The 16049-nt window shown below is 36.8% G+C and overlaps 1 protein-coding gene across 1 annotated transcript; it reads left to right on the top strand.

The window, feature by feature from the left end:
• The first annotated feature begins 761 nt into the window (after positions 1-761).
• Positions 762-11911, top strand: HSPA13 (heat shock protein family A (Hsp70) member 13). The gene is made up of 5 exons (XM_037059038.1): positions 762-852; positions 2962-3302; positions 5824-6037; positions 7735-7902; positions 8919-11911. Exons 1-5 carry the CDS (start codon positions 828-830, stop codon positions 9584-9586), a joined length of 1416 nt encoding a protein of 471 aa, XP_036914933.1. The 5' UTR covers positions 762-827; the 3' UTR covers positions 9587-11911.
• Positions 11912-16049: the final 4138 nt, after the last annotated feature.

The raw sequence follows: 16049 nt of genomic DNA, 5'->3' as shown, positions 1-16049 counted from the left end.
GCATTAAGGATTTAAGTCAAGAGAAACCTAAGGTGTTCTTCCTTTTTGCTACCAATGGCTCACTGAAGCGTTAGCAAGAGGTAGCGTGTCCCTGCTCTCTAGGATAAACCACCTTAGCTGAAAATTGCTTGAATTCATTTACCCTGAAATAAGAGAGAACTGAGGATCTTAGTGGAGTTTCAGGGGAGCCTGAATGGGCCAGAGGGATCTTGTACGGAGGCTGGTGGGGCATTCTTGAAACCTTATCTCAAGTCTACAAGGCAGGCAAAGAAGCTAGCTTAAAAAGGTAGACAGAACGAAGATACAAAGACTGCAATTTGGCCTAGTAATGGGAACGCTCCTCCTACCCTCTCCCCCTTACACCCCCTCCAATTCCCAACCCCCAAGCCCCAAGCAAAAAGCAAAGGGACAAACAGCACTCTCTGTCTGCAAATGGAGGGCAGGCCAAAACTACACTTCCCAGAAAGCAAAGCGGTGAGGCAGCGCTAAAGAGGAAGTGAGTTTACACACAAATTGGCTCCAGGCATTTGCGGTTTGATTACAAACTCCAGTCTTCCTCCTTAGCTTTCTTATACCTCAGCCCAATTGGCTTGGTAGTTCGTGCGTGGGAGGGCGGTTCAGTGGTCACTGGCAGCAGTTGAATGGAGGCTCTCAGCCTCGAGACCTCACGGTAAATAAAGTCCTTTCTCTGGCTGGAGATGTAGCTTCTCCATTGATATCAGAGCAGGAAGACTACATTTCCCAGGGGGCGGCGGGGCTGCCTGGCGACTTGGGGGCGGTGCCTCACGTCTGGTACAGTCATCCCAAACCTCTTCGGCGGGACTGTGATGGCTGGGGAGATGACAATCCTAGGTCAGTGACCGAGGGGGTCTCTGTCGCTGTTGTGGACAATGGAGCATTTTGAGGAGGCCAGGATGCCTGTGGGTGTTTGTCACACCGCTAGATACAGCTGGCGCAGAAGGAAGGGCCCCGGAAAGGTGATGTAGAGGCGGTTTTAGGCTGTTTGGAGAGTCGGCTTGGGAGTCGCTTCTGTGATGGCCCAGGCCCGAGTAGGCCCACCATGTAGGGCCCGCAGAGGCCTTCTGGGTACATTCTGGGGACCCTGAGCCTCCAGAACAGCTCTTTCTTAAACAACGTCAATTTTGGTTCGTTGGATGAGTTGGGGCCTTTGAGAGGCAGCAAGAACGTATGTCTCCAGCACCCTTTTCCGGAAGGAGGGAGAGTAGCCCCGGTAGCATCCCGCGCTGTAGATTCTAGGGTTGTTGAGTTTTGAGAGATCCAGGCCTCTTTGACATGTAGTCTGTACAGTGTTCTTTCCGCCTGTCCTGGTCAGGAATTGCCCTCCATCACAAGAAGGTGATGAAATGCTTCTGAAATTTCCTCTTGCACATAGGAGCAAGAGGAAAGTGGGGTTGGAAAGTGCACTTGATTTCACTTCTTTGAATTATATCTTCATGAGGATGAGCTAACAGTTAGTAAAAACAGACTCCTATAAATTGATATTTTAGGTCATATGTAACATGGATGGACGACCCAGGAGGTTAACACAACCTCAGTAAACCAAATATGAAATTAATTGTAATATTTGAAGTGACACCTTTTTTATCACTTACGTTTACAGTATGCAAGCCTTTGTTCATACTTGTTATTCTCACTAATTAATAGTCACTGAACATCTGCTGTTTGCTAGGTGCCCTGCTTGGTACACTGCTTGGTGTATGGGATACAAAAGTGGACAAAACCTGCTTGCAAGGAGCTTTCATTTATGTTGTCATCATCAAGGTTACAGGGCACTCTTCTATTCTTTCCTAAATATTCTGTAAGAAGTGTGTCGTTAATTGATATTTTAATACAGAAAAAGTTGTCTGTTTTGTTAGGAACTGTCAGTTTTAATACCCAAGTAACTTTCAAAATCATTTTATCCAATTTATCCATTTAATCCTAGTGAAAGAAAAAAGGAGATACGGGGATAAAGGATTTGAGGCTTTAGCAATTTTTTGCTGTGGGAATTTTAATAATGGAGTTACTTTTTAATAATGATAATTAAAGCTATTTATTAAATTATAAAACCTAAGTAATCAGTTGATCTTGAAATTGGATACCTAACTTCTGCTCCAGATGAATGGGTTTTCCTGTCAACATCAGCACAGTTTTGAGGGGTGGTGGGGGGAAGTGATTTAAAAAATTTTTTATTTGTTGTTCAAGTACAGTTTCCTGTCTTATACTTCCATCCCAGCCCCCCCACCCAGTACTTCCCACCTCCTTCCCATTTCCACCCCCCTTAGTTGTCCATGTGTCCTTTATACTTGTTCCTGTAAATCCTTCCCCTTTTACCCTGAAATTCCCTCCCCTCTGGGAAAGACATACCATATTATCTCACCTTTAACAGGAAGCTAAACAACAAAACAAACAAGCAAGCAAAATATAACCAAAGACACTGAAATAGAGACCAGGTGGACAGTGATCAGCACAATTTTTTGAAGATGTTATTTTTTTATTTTTAGAGAATGGGAGGGAAGGAGAAAGAAAGGGAGAGAAACATCAGTGTGTGCATTGCCTATTGTGCACACCCCCTACTGGGGACCTGGCCTGACTCAGGCACGTGCCCTAACTGGGAATAGAACTGAGACCCTTTGCAGTCTGGTGGTCAATCCACTGAGCCACACCAGCCAGGGCTCAGCACAATTTTATTAAAATGTTTTTACTTTTATTCCTTTACTCACCCATAGTGAAGTACACAGGGTTTTTTTGTGGTTTTTTTGTTACTTTATTTTATTGCATTCCTTTTAATTTACATTGTGAAAAACTTAATATTTGAGAGGAGTTATCAGTACTATAAAACAAAATATTTTTAGAGTGTATGTTTATTGTTTCAAAGAGTGGTATTAAGTGACTTTACTGTAGTACTTCAGCACATTGTACTAGTTTGATAAGACATCTTTTAATTTGCCTGTATTTCAGGATCAGCTGTTCTGACTCTCCTGTTGGCTGGCTATTTGTCACAACAGTATTTACCATTGCCTACTCCTAAAGTGATTGGCATTGACCTTGGCACCACCTATTGCTCTGTTGGGGTCTTTTTTCCTGGCACAGGAAAAGTAGAGGTCATCCCAGATGAAAATGGGCATATCAGCATACCCAGCATGGTGTCCTTTACTGACCATGACGTTTATGTGGGGCATGAAAGTTTGGAGCTGGCAGATTCAAATCCCCAGAACACAATATATGATGCCAAAAGATTCATAGGCAAGGTCTTTACCCCGGAGGAACTGGAGGCTGAAATTGGTAGATACCCATTTAAGGTAAGTAAGTAAGCTAAAATCTATTTTAATTTTAGTTCAACATAGTATTTCAATTAGTGTTATGGCTACAAGTTATAAAACTTTTTTCAACCGACTCAATCTGCCTGGAAGTGATATTATTACATATAATAAGCAATTTCATAGGTCCACCATGAGTCAATTCAGTGGCTCCACACTGCTGTCAGGGACTTAGGACCTTATCATATCCTTGCTTTACCATCCTTAGAATGTCACCTAACTCTCATTGTAGCTGGAAGGCTAATGAGGCCTCATGTACTATGGATGGTTGGATGGATGGATGGATGGATTCTCTTATTAGTATGGACATATTGAGTGTACACATATTTGTATACATAAAAAATACCAATAGGCATGCTGTTCTATGAGTTGTTCAAACCTCATCAACGAGTCACAGACAATTAGTCAATGCATTCATATCATTATTTCTCATGGTTTCATAGAATGATTTGTGGTTGTATGGAATGACTATTCAACTATTTAAATTACCCAGTCCCTATCAGTATACATTTTATTTTTTTCCTGATTTTCCACTAATGTTGGAATTTCATTGAATATCCTAATATATCTTTTTACAGTTCTCTGATAATTTTCTAAGTTTTAATTCTAGAAGTAGGATGGGTCAAATGTACACAGGTGTTAAGGCTTTTGATTTATAGTGCCAAATTGTACACTGGAAAGGTTTTGTGCTGTCAACTACTGATTCTTAGACTGTGTGTCTTCACTGGTTATTATATTTTAATCTTTGCCAGTAGGTAAATAAACAGTAGTATCTTATATTAATCACTGGTATTTCAGAATTAAAAATTGCTTTATTGGCACTTTTATTTTCTTTAGTGATCCATTTCTTGTTCTTTGTCCTAATTTCTTTTGGGTTGTCTATCTTTTTCTTGATGACATAAAATACATTTGCGATATGTTTTCAGTAGTTTTTCCTTTTTTTTTCTGATGATACATAATTATTTTTTGAGCTGACAAGAGCATCAGTTTTTATGTAGTAAAATTGTCTCTTAATAATGTTTTAAATGGTTTTGGATTCTTTATTGTGCTTACAGTGGCCTTTCTAGTACTACCCACTGTTAATTTTTTTTCTAATGCTTCTCCACATGAATATTTTGTTCTTTTAAATATTTAAATGCTTATTTCATATAAAGGGGGTTTTTTGTAAAATACAAAGTGAGAATTTAGTATTATATTTTTAAATTTTATTTTATTTTATACTTTAGAGAGAGGGGAAGGGAGGGAGAAGGAGGGGGAGAGAAACATTGACTGGTTGCCTCTCCAACGCGCCCCAGCTGGGGATCAAACCACAACCCAAGAATGTGCCCTGAGTAGAAATCAAACTGTTGACCTTTAGGTTTGCAGAACAACACCCAACCCAGGGGGTGATACAAAGTGGGATTTTGAATGATATGTTTTAAAATAGATAGCTGTATCAGTGCTGCTTATTGAACCCATCCATAAAAATTCTCAATTTTGTTATCCATTTTAAAGGAAAAAAATTCTCCATGCATTTTTTTAGCTTCTTTCTTAGAAACTCTTAATTTATAATTTTTCTTATGTAGTGATAAAATAATTTAATATAAGTATATTTTCCTCTAAAGTACAGTTTTGGGTGCATTATGTATTGATCCATAGTCACGTTTTTTTGTTGTTCATTAGTTTCTAATATAAGTTGATTTTTTGTTGTTTTTTCATGTGGATTCTGTTACTGGTATCTTTGGACCTTATTTAAATAGTGTCTGTAGCTTGTTTTTGTTTTAGTTATAAAGGTAAAATACTTTTTGGAAGGTCAGATTTTCTTGATTGAAACCTAATTATGTAGTGTAGAATAACTGGGGTAACATTCTTATATCTTCTTGTAGCAGACTAATTCTCTTTACTGTTGTTGATGTTAATGTGGTCTTCTCTCTTGGTGAAGGTTAGTATGTTTTAGAATTACCCTTTTTTTAAATGGAAAACTACATTAACAAGGATAATAAGCTAATGCATAACACATGTTTTCATGGAAATGTGAATGTAAGTGATACTTCATTCTTGGATAAGAACATAATGAAATTATAAAATTATTCTGGTACTAAAGTACAAGAACATTATTTCAGTTATCAATTACTCTTGGAACAAGTTAATTTTAAGAAAAAGAAGACCCTTAGATACATGATTTAGCAACTATTATTTCCTATATTTCATCATTAATTTTTTTTCTTTCATTTAACAACTATATAATGAGAATCTGTTATGTTCCAGTGACATGCCTGGTGATAAATGTATTATTCTGTTATCAAAACTATGGTATGGGTTCATTTTATAGATTTTAAAGTATAACTTTTAATAACCTCTGATCCTAATAAGTGTACTTGATAAATTACAAATTAATTTTATGACCATTAAAAGATAAGTTTTGATTAAATATGTCCAGTATATATGTGTGTGTGTGTGTGTGTGTGTGTGTGTATATATACACATACTTTTATACTTTTTTCTTTGCAAATCCTGCTCACAGGTTTTAAACAAAAATGGGATGGTTGAGTTTTCTGTGACGAGTAATGAGACCGTCACCGTCTCTCCAGAATATGTTGGCTCTCGACTGTTACTGAAACTAAAGAAGATGGCAGAGGAATACCTTGGGATGCCAGTTGCCAATGCTGTTATATCTGTACCAGCAGAATTTGATCTGAAACAGAGAAATTCAACAATTCAAGCTGCTAACCTTGCAGGTAACATTACCATTTCCTGAGTTACATCTTTATCAAAATTTTCTGAGGGTGAAAATCTTCTCTGGTAAGATGCATCACTTTGCAAACCGTAATTAAGAAAGCTCTGTAGCGCAGTGTGAAATGTGTGTATCGCCACAACCACCAGTCAGGCACGTGCAAGAAAACACCAGAGAACATGGACACATGTTAGAAATGAGTTTTTCTTCTAAACTTTTTTTAATAGTAAGATGAATATATTTTTAAAAGTTTGAGGTGGGGGGAATTCATTTGACACCATTCAACACATATTGAGTGTCTCAGTATATTCCTGTCCTCATGGAATTTATATTGAGCAGATAAATCCCTTATATAAATGAAAATCTGATCAGATACTTGTATGATCAGATAAATTCCTGTTCACATGGAACTTATATTCTACTAGAGGGAAACAGAAGAATCACCATCAAAGATACATGTGTTATGGGGTCTCACCTTTCTCATTATCGATGTGTTGTGCTGGGTGATTCTTTGTTGTGGGGGACTGTCCACTGTACTGGGGGACCTTTTGCAGCAACCCTAACCTCTGCTTACCAGACAGATGTGAGCAGAACCCTCCCCACCCGAATGGTGATGGTCTTTTCTCCAGATATTACCAAATGCCCCTGGAAGGGTAAAATGGCCTGTGATTGAGAACCTCGGTACAGTGGCTATCAGAAAATTACATACTATGGAATAAAAGAGCAGAATAAGGGGATGAGATTGCCGGGTGGTCAGAGAATAGCTGTCTTGCAGGTTTTAAAGCAAGTGTTCAGGTATGCCTTATTGAGGAAGCGACATTAAGGCAGGTTTAAAAGAAGCAAGGTAGATAGATAGCCAAGGAGGTATATAGGGGAAGTATGTTGTGGGAGAGAGTGGCCAGTGGTGCAGCCACGAGATGTGAATTTGCTGTGACATAAGAAGATGGATATTAGTCAGTGGCCAGGGCTGAGGGAGTGATGAAGTCAGAGAACTAAAGTGAAGGTTATGATCTTTGAGTAAATTCTTACGAGTCTGAATAGTTTTTATGGCTCCTAACACAGAGAGCCATATGACTTTCCAGACTACTCAGGCGGCAGTTAGTTTAAAGAGGAATTTTGCTCGAGGAAATCTGATCTTTTACCTGCGCACACACAACAAATCAAAGTCAGATTTGCTCTTTCATTTCAGATTTACATTTAAGGGTCTTATATTTTAAGTACTTATTAAGAGTAGCTATGTCAACATCTCATTTAGATATTTCTTTTTTATTATTTCCTGTTTATTAACTTTTTAACAGAGTCATTTTTAAAAGAGCACAGTAAGCTTATCTCATTTACACAGCAGTTTCTTAAAGTATGTAATGATTAACGTTTTATTGCTTATAAATTCTCAGGTAAATATGAAAATCAGAAGAGGCTCACTTTTTTATAATTAAGAATAAAATGGTGTATTCCACTGAATCTAGGCTTTTATTTTATTATATTATAACCTTTTAGAATAATTTTAATGATATCCATTTAGAGGAACTGATATTTATCCTTTCCATTTTATTATTTTTATTGGGTATGTGACTGTTCTTTCTCACTGTTACTCAGTGGAGTTCATGTCATAGAAGACAGTTAACATATGAGGCTGAGTGGGAAGGAATTTCTTAATTGTATCCTCTCATGAATTATTCTTTCCTCTAACCAATCATACAGGACTGAAGATCTTAAGGGTAATAAATGAACCCACAGCGGCAGCTATGGCCTACGGTCTCCACAAGGCAGATGTCTTTTACGTCTTGGTTATAGATTTGGGCGGAGGAACTCTAGATGTTTCACTGCTGAATAAACAAGGTGGAATGTTTCTAACCCGGGCAATGTCTGGTAAGACAAATAGAGGGAGACTTACAGAAGTTCTGGCACATTAACATATGTAATGCATGAAGTGTTCATTTAAAGTTTTTTCATTATTTTTTACTTCATTTTGGTAATCTTCTGTATATGTAATTTTATGCCACCATTTTTGTGTATTTACAGCAAGAAGTTAAGTCTCAAAAGTGACCAGGCATCAAGTCAAATTTAAAAAAAAAAAATCTACCACTGCCGGTAGTAGCTAACTGAACCAGTACTTTTCATGGCCATGGTGAAGGGAACCGAAGGAAGGAACTTCTTTTAAAATAAAGGATGATCGCTTTATTTTATTTAATACTCTCTTCCTTTGTACTAATGATACAACATAAGTATCATAGTATTCTCTAGGAAGTGATAGGTTTTTATATTCCAAATCTTTTAAAATGTTTTTTTGTTTTAATTTATTTTAAAGAATAACAAGCTGGTTGGAAAAGTGGAGCTCTAAGTTACAGGTGGCCTGGCTTCTGCATTGGTCGTCCTCCTAACTAGACTCTGTGTGGAGCCAAGTGCGTACCAGGGCTTCGTGTTGCACTGCTCCTTTCCTTTTCCATCTTTCCCCCCTGCTTTTCAGCTCTTAAGCAAGCAAAGGATTTTTTAAAAGATATAATGCCTACTGGTACTTTTTACTTATGAGGATGACTTTCTTCTGTTGCATAATGATATTTATGTCTCTAAATTGCTACTTAAAAGCCAGTCTGTGCTCTCAATCTCTATTTCCTGAAAAAAATATTTGATATCATTGAGATACTTTCTTTTACAACATTTTAAAAAATTTAACCCAGATGTTCACCGTTCTTTTAGTAGTACACATTTGAGTTAAAATCGTTTCAACCCGGTTATTAGTAATCAGTGTTTGCATGAATAAAACCTTAAAACGTTAAACACAGATTTTGTTATTACCAGATTATTTTTATACATGCATACTATGCAGATACATGTATATACACATATTTGAATAACTATAATATAAAACTCTATTTTTAACTTAGGAAACAATAAACTTGGAGGACAGGACTTCAATCAGAGATTGCTTCAGTACTTGTACAAACAGATCTATCAAACATACGGCTTCCTACCCTCTAGGAAAGAGGAAATTCACAGGTTAAGACAAGCTGTGGAAACGGTCAAATTAAATCTGACTCTTCATCAGTCTGCCCAGATGTCAGTATTACTAACGGTAGAGGACGAGGACACGAAGGAACCTCAGAGTGGTGCTACTGAACTGCCGAAGGACAGGCTGTCCCCAGAAGATGGCCACCACGTGGGCAGCGTGTCGGGAGCTGGCCTTTCTGCAAAGAAAAGTGGAGAGAGTCAGGTTTTATTTGAAACAGAAATATCACGGAAGCTCTTTGATAGCCTTAATGAAGATCTCTTCCAGAAAATACTGGTACCCATTCAGCAAGTATTAAAAGAAGGCCACCTGGGAAAGACTGAGATTGATGAGGTCGTTTTGGTTGGGGGCTCTACTCGTATTCCTAGGATCCGCCAAGTCATTCAAGAGTTCTTTGGAAAGGACCCCAACACATCCGTAGACCCTGACCTGGCAGTGGTGACCGGGGTGGCCATCCAAGCGGGGATTGATGGAGGTTCTTGGCCTCTCGAAGTCAGTGCTTTAGAAATTCCCAATAAGCATTTACAAAAGACTAACTTCAACTGAATTATGGAGGACTGATTATTAGTTGTGATCTTGTCTGATGAGTCCTTTTTATCAGACTATATCCTCCAAAAAAAAAAAAGAGTCCCTAAACTATCTCAAAAATGTACCTAGAAGGCAACATTCAGATATACAAAAATTTGTATAACATTTGTTTCAGGCTTGAATGTAACCAGATTGGTCCTGTTTAATTTTGGAGAAATCCCATTCCAACAAATAGTTTCAAATAATAGAATTGAGATAAAACTCTCTAATAGGATCACAGGTGGCTATGCTTTCTGGATTCTGGAAGGTACCACGTGCACTTAAAATTATATTCTGTAAACATTGCCTAGTGCCAATTACAGGATTCTCAGTTCTTACTAAATTGTCTTAGCAGGAGCTGGTAATTTATTTACTTGGTTATCACATGTAACCTAGTTTGAACTTTACTTGAAGGACAGCGTTGATATCAGGTATTTGCATTGGCTGGGAGACAGCAGTATTATTAATATAACCTGCATATGTAATATTAACTGCCATACAACAAAATTACTTTCACAAATTCAATATTCCACTATGTGTCCTACTCATGTAATCTGCATTATCCCAAGTTTTAAAATATAGTGGATCAATTTTTCTCTCTAAAATGTTAATACCAGGTAGTAGAAATAACCCAGTTTATGTGTTCTAGATCCTTCATCTGCTATGCATCATTCTCTGCTTGGATTTCCCCGATTCTGCCTGGTTAACAATGAGGGTTTTTTCATCGTATTTTTAAAACATGTTGTTGTCACAATGAAAGCCATCATTACTATCACTTTTTTGTTGTTCAGGACTTTTGCAGACATTGGTAAACAGCAATAATTGGCCACAGTATTTGTTTTATATTTTTGTTTTTGTTTCTTTGTTGATTTTGAGGAAGTCTTGGAGAATATAGCTTGCATTTGATTCAGTTTCACTGAGACTTCCCCCCATATTTCAGTTTTTTATGAGGAAAAATATGCTCATTTATTAAAAACCTTGCTATTATTCCCTACTGTTATTTTAAAGTAGTCACACTTGAACTGTTTTTAGCCTTAAGGTTAGTGTGTGATGACAGCAAAAAATCCAAGGATGTTGGAAATAATGTGGAAATTTAATGTGGAAGGAAGTGTGGAAAACTTCCCTCCAGTCAGCACTTGCAGCAGCTTTGTCTTGGTCTGTTTCCTTTTAGAAAAGCTACAGGGACCAAAAAAGAAAATAACAGTTTTGTTTCTGTGATGCCCATATTATCTGAAGTATCTTTTTCCTTAATAGAGGCATGCTTCATATCATTCAAAAATTATACTCTAGTCAAACATTTTTGTTAAATTGTTTGCTTTATCCATTGTTGTATTAAAAAAGATGTTGAATTTTCAATCACTGAAAAAGAACTAAGCAAACTTATTTCAACAACATCAGAACATAGCTTCTCAGTAAAAAGTTGAATGTTAATATTTTTTGCAGATCTTAAAAAAGCTTTCTTAGCAATGAAATTGCTATTAAAAATACAGCTTCAAACACTTTTATGTACAGAAACTGTCTGAAGTAGGTAGATAGAAAAAGTAATATGTTTGTTGACATATTTTAGGAGTAATGGAGAAATGCCAAAGATGAATCCTTCACTGCATTATAAAAATATCCAAAGTGTTCTTTTGGACTTCATGTAAGTCTTTAATAGACTTTAGAATTGAAAAAAGATCTTTTTATGAAAGTCTCTGAAAGTTCAATTTATCAGAATCTTCACATGCAATATCAGCTTAAACCTAAAGCATTTTAAGATTTTTTTAAAAACTTGAATTTCTCCAATATATGAGATAGTTTAAGACAATTTGTTAACACTTTTTAGAGAAAACACTTTACCAAGTAGGACTGTGAATCTCATACACTAAAACTCGAATTAAAACAACTTGATTGCATCTGAAAATTACAATGGCAGTGTTGGAATTGAGGGCAAATAGTTCAGCATATTCTCTAGAGTTACACCTTTAAAAGATGAAGTAATGTCTGCCTTCAATCATAGTTTAGGAGGCTATATGTATAAATAGACATGACATCAATGTAGTTCATTTAAAAGATAAAAGTGCATACTGAAAGTGATCATTTATGCATAATAATCTGAGGACACTTCATAAAACTACATTTTGGTTGTACATCTAGCTAGTGTATTTGGTGGTACGTAACTTTTAAAATATTAACTGTCTTGTGTGATTAGACTGTGAATGAGTAATTTATTTGTATCAGGAGTGTTTTGGTACTGTGTTTTCACCCAAACCACTGATGTATCTACAGATACTGCTGTGTATAGAACATGTATTGTGCATAACAGATTGTGCCTCTTAAATTTGTGTTCATACAAGTCATTCATATGACATTTACATTCATTTAATGTAAATAAATATGACTTTGCAGTTTGTTTTAAACTGCGCACTTTATTTTTCCATTCAGGACCTGGCCGGAGTACCTTTTTCTGAGGTATATAGATAAGAAAGGAAGTGGGGATAGAGCTGATCTGATGCTCATTGCATGTGACCTTCGCAGGTGTTGCCTAGTTCCCTGCATCCTGTCTGTCCCTGGAATTGCTTACTTTTCTGCTTGTTTCCTTGATTTAGAAGAGACAGTTCCTGTATTATACAAACACTGTCTGCAGAATTCTGAATATCATCAGTTCATGGCTTTTGACTATAATGAAGCCAACACCTAAACTAATTAGATAGTTAATAAATAATTTTGCACCATAGACTACTGTAATCCTTAAGTTGATAATACTTTTTAATTTTCTAATAAAGTTTGTATTTTATGTATAAAACACTTAAGAGAAATTCATTTGATCAATGTAGCCTTTTCAACTGAGCCCATAAAGATAACAGACTTGTCTCTTTAATGCTAATTCCCGTGATTCCTTCATAGTTATTTTTACTCCCATTACTGAGGGACTCAAATATATGAGTAAATATAGGGATACTTCCATATTTATTTCATTTAACAAATAATACAGTGCCCTATTGAGGTAGGCAGCCTCTAATGTGACTTCCAATGATCCTGACCGGGTGTTCCCTTTTTTGTCATTCTCTTCCCTTGAATTTGCAAATCCTGAAACACCAACTCAAAAGAACCTATGTACCCTAATGTTCATAGCAACACAATTTACAATAGCCAAGTGCTGGAAGCAACCTAAGTGTCCATCAGTAAATAAGTGCATCAAAAAACTATGGTGCATTTACACAATGGAACACTGCAGAAGAAAGAAAGGAGCTTCTACCCTTCATGACTGCATGGATGGATCTGGAGAGCATTATGCTAAGTGAAATAAGCCAGGTGGTGAAAGACAAATGCCTTATGATCTCACCTGTAAGTGGAACCTAATCAACAAAAACAAGCAAGCAAAATATAACCAGAGACATTGAAATAAAGAACAAACTGACAAACTGAGGGGAGGAGAAGGGTTGTCAAGGAACATGTATAAAGGACACGTGGACAAAGCCAAAGGAGGGTAGGATCAAGGTGGGTATGGATGAGGGGAAACTACTTGAACAATAAAAAAGAGGAAAGTGTAACTTTCATAAATCTGTTTTCATAAAGTCACAAATTGTTTAGTATTTTGTGTACATTGTCAGTATCAGTTCTATTTACATGAAGGATTCATATTAAATGCATGCATTTATTTAAGTCAGAAAAAAAATTGACAAGATTTGCTGACTCACTGCTAATGAATAGAATAGGAGTGCTTAGGAACTCACTTCTAAAATTTGGTTATAGGAGGACTGGTTTCTGTAGTGGGTGCATGTGCTGTTGATTGTTGTGAAGACCAGGCTATTCTGCTAGTGAATACAGATGGGGAAGAGTCCATGGAAGATGAATAGGCACACTACCTGGTAGCACCACCTTCCAGCTATGTGAGACAGCCTTTTTGAAAGGCTGTCCATCCATCCCTTCCTAGTAAGACATCCATCCCTTCCCAGTCAAGGCTTTAGGTGATGCTGCTACACTTGAAATTTCAGTGTAATCTCATGAGAGATCTTAAACCATAATCACCAAGCGAGGTGGCTCTCGAGTTTCTGATTCATGGAAACTGAGATAATACATTTTTGCTTTTTGAAGCTACTACAATTCTAATTAACTTGGTTTTCAGTAATAAATAATGGAATGTCTACTATGTACCAAAGTTATTCTAAATATATTATTAACACTAATTTACTTTTATTCTAGTAAATTCATGAGTTGGTACTACAGTTATCCCCATTTTCAGATAAGGAAATTAAGGCACAGATCTGTTAGGTAATTTCCCCAGGATTATGTAACTAATAAATAAAATCATGATACAAATCTCATCCATGCGTACCCCCAATACTGTGCTGCTTTATCCATCCCATAATAAATCTCCATAGTGCTTTTTTCTGTTCAGTACTAAACTACAGGATAGTATCCATGAAAGACCTTTTATTTACCAGATGATGTTAAAATTGAAGGTTTAGTGCTATTTAATCCTTTCCATTTCTGTCAAGCAAAGATTTTATAAATACAAAATAGAGATAGTACCTACTTCACTGGATTTTTGTGAGTGCTCTTTGTATTACATTCATGAGATAAATAAAAGATTTCTCTCTTCGATCAACTATGAGAACAGCATGTTCTCATACTAGTGGGTCTGTAAATAGCAAATGAGCAGCCCTGGTCCACTAGTCAGCAATCAACAATAAGAGAAGCCAGTCAGCTTTTACCCATTTCATACCCCATACCTTGGCCTCATTAACCTAATGGAATAGCAGCCACATGAGTTCCCAACACAGCCTTTATTTTCATAAGATTTAGAGAAATGTGATAACACAGCCAGCAGTCCTGATTTCTGTATTCCACCCAGATGGTCCACTTCCTTGTAAGATGACAGCTAGAAAAGTAGGAACTAGGAGAACTAGAAGGAAGATCTGCCCTGACTGCTACCTTCTCAGTTTTGCTTAATCTCCGTGAGCGCACACTGTGCACCACTAGGGACCATGTCTTACTATGATCTGTGGTTACCTCCAAGTTGCTGCGTATAGAGGCTTTCATAGACATGGGCTCAGTGTTCACCATAGTGTGCCCCATGATGTCCTTGGGTTAGGGTTAGGGTTGGTATTTAAATACTAGCTAACAATATTTTCTATAGGTCAGACACTGTCCTAAGTTTTGTGTTATTTGATTTAATTTTAATGATAATCTCAGGAAGTAGCTAGGACTACTACTCCAAAATAAGCCCAGAGAAGAAAGTTAATTTGCTCAAGTTTATACAACTAGAAAGTGGTAGAGTTGAGATTTAACATAGGCACCCTGACTCAAGATCCTGAACTGTTTTAACTACTATATATATTTTTATTATTTTTGCTAAAAGAACAGCCCTCTAAATCAGGACTATTTGTTATTTCTGTGTTTTAAAATATAACACTATATCTTCTGAACACTGCATTTGATATCAAGGCATGTTTAAAAGTATAAGATATTGTTATTATTCAACCATATTTTGACCTACAAAAATGGCTGATTCATATTATTTAAACTAATACTGTATTTGAGGAAGTACCACTCCCCCAAGTTTTAATTCCATTTACTATGCCTGCATAGTTATTGGTTTAAAACTCTTTCTCCCAGACTCTTGGCCTATAGACTCTCTAAGTGGCTCTCCTACAAATGAGGCATCTTGCACTGGCCGATGTGGCTCAGTTAGTTGGAGCATCATCCTGTAAACTGAAAAGTCAAGAGTTCGATTCCCAGTCAGGGTACATGCCTGGGTTGTGGGCCAGGTCCCCAGCCAGGGGCATGTAGGAGGCAACAAACTGATGTTTCTTTTCTTCCCTTTCTCCCTCCCTCCCCCTCTCTCTAAAATCAATAAGCATGTCCTCCAGTGAGGATTAAATAAATAAATCAGACATCTTGGGAGAGAACTGGCAAGAGCATCATTGGCTTTGTAGTCACGTGGGCCTGGACTTTACATTTTACTGACCAAGGTCCTCTTAGTATCTTACTGTGTTTGATAAAATAGAGTATACAATAATTCCTTTCTTATTATTTTTTAGTAAATGTTAATAATAAATGATTTCAATGCCTCACATGTTACTTGAAATATAGTAGGCTCTCAATAATAAATACTTTCATCCTAAAAGAATTCAACTTAATGCTGCTTAGGTTTTTCTTCTCTCAGCTAAGGTAAATACTGTATTTCTTCACATTGAAATTACAATAATTATCTTCTTAGTTGATTTTGAAGTTATAAACCTTAAACAAATCAATGATTGAATAAATGATTTTTAAAAAATACAAATATACTTCCTCTCTGTAGTCCAGTTATTTTAAGTACCCTGCACTTTCCTTCTAGTGTACTTCAGGGATTGAACATTTTTGATATACACTGATGTGGACTCCAGCCAGCGGAGACTGTGTGTTGTGGCTGTGACAAACAAATTCACATCGACTACAGAAGTCCTGTGGAGGA

Source organism: Sturnira hondurensis, unplaced genomic scaffold (genome assembly GCF_014824575.4).
Source record: "Sturnira hondurensis isolate 20B ecotype Veracruz unplaced genomic scaffold, ASM1482457v3 Scaffold0010428, whole genome shotgun sequence".
Lineage (NCBI taxonomy): Eukaryota > Metazoa > Chordata > Mammalia > Chiroptera > Phyllostomidae > Sturnira > Sturnira hondurensis.
The sequence above is the reverse complement of the archived record's forward strand: the minus strand, read 5'-3'. Positions and strand labels throughout refer to the sequence as shown.

Coding starts and splice junctions, on each gene's coding strand:
- HSPA13 (XM_037059038.1), top strand. CDS start 828: ATGGCTGGGGAGATGACAATCCTAG. Junction 853..2,961: donor TGGGGAGATGACAATCCTAG/GTCAGTGACCGA, acceptor CCTGTATTTCAG/GATCAGCTGTTCTGACTCTC. Junction 7,903..8,918: donor TCTAACCCGGGCAATGTCTG/GTAAGACAAATA, acceptor TTTTTAACTTAG/GAAACAATAAACTTGGAGGA.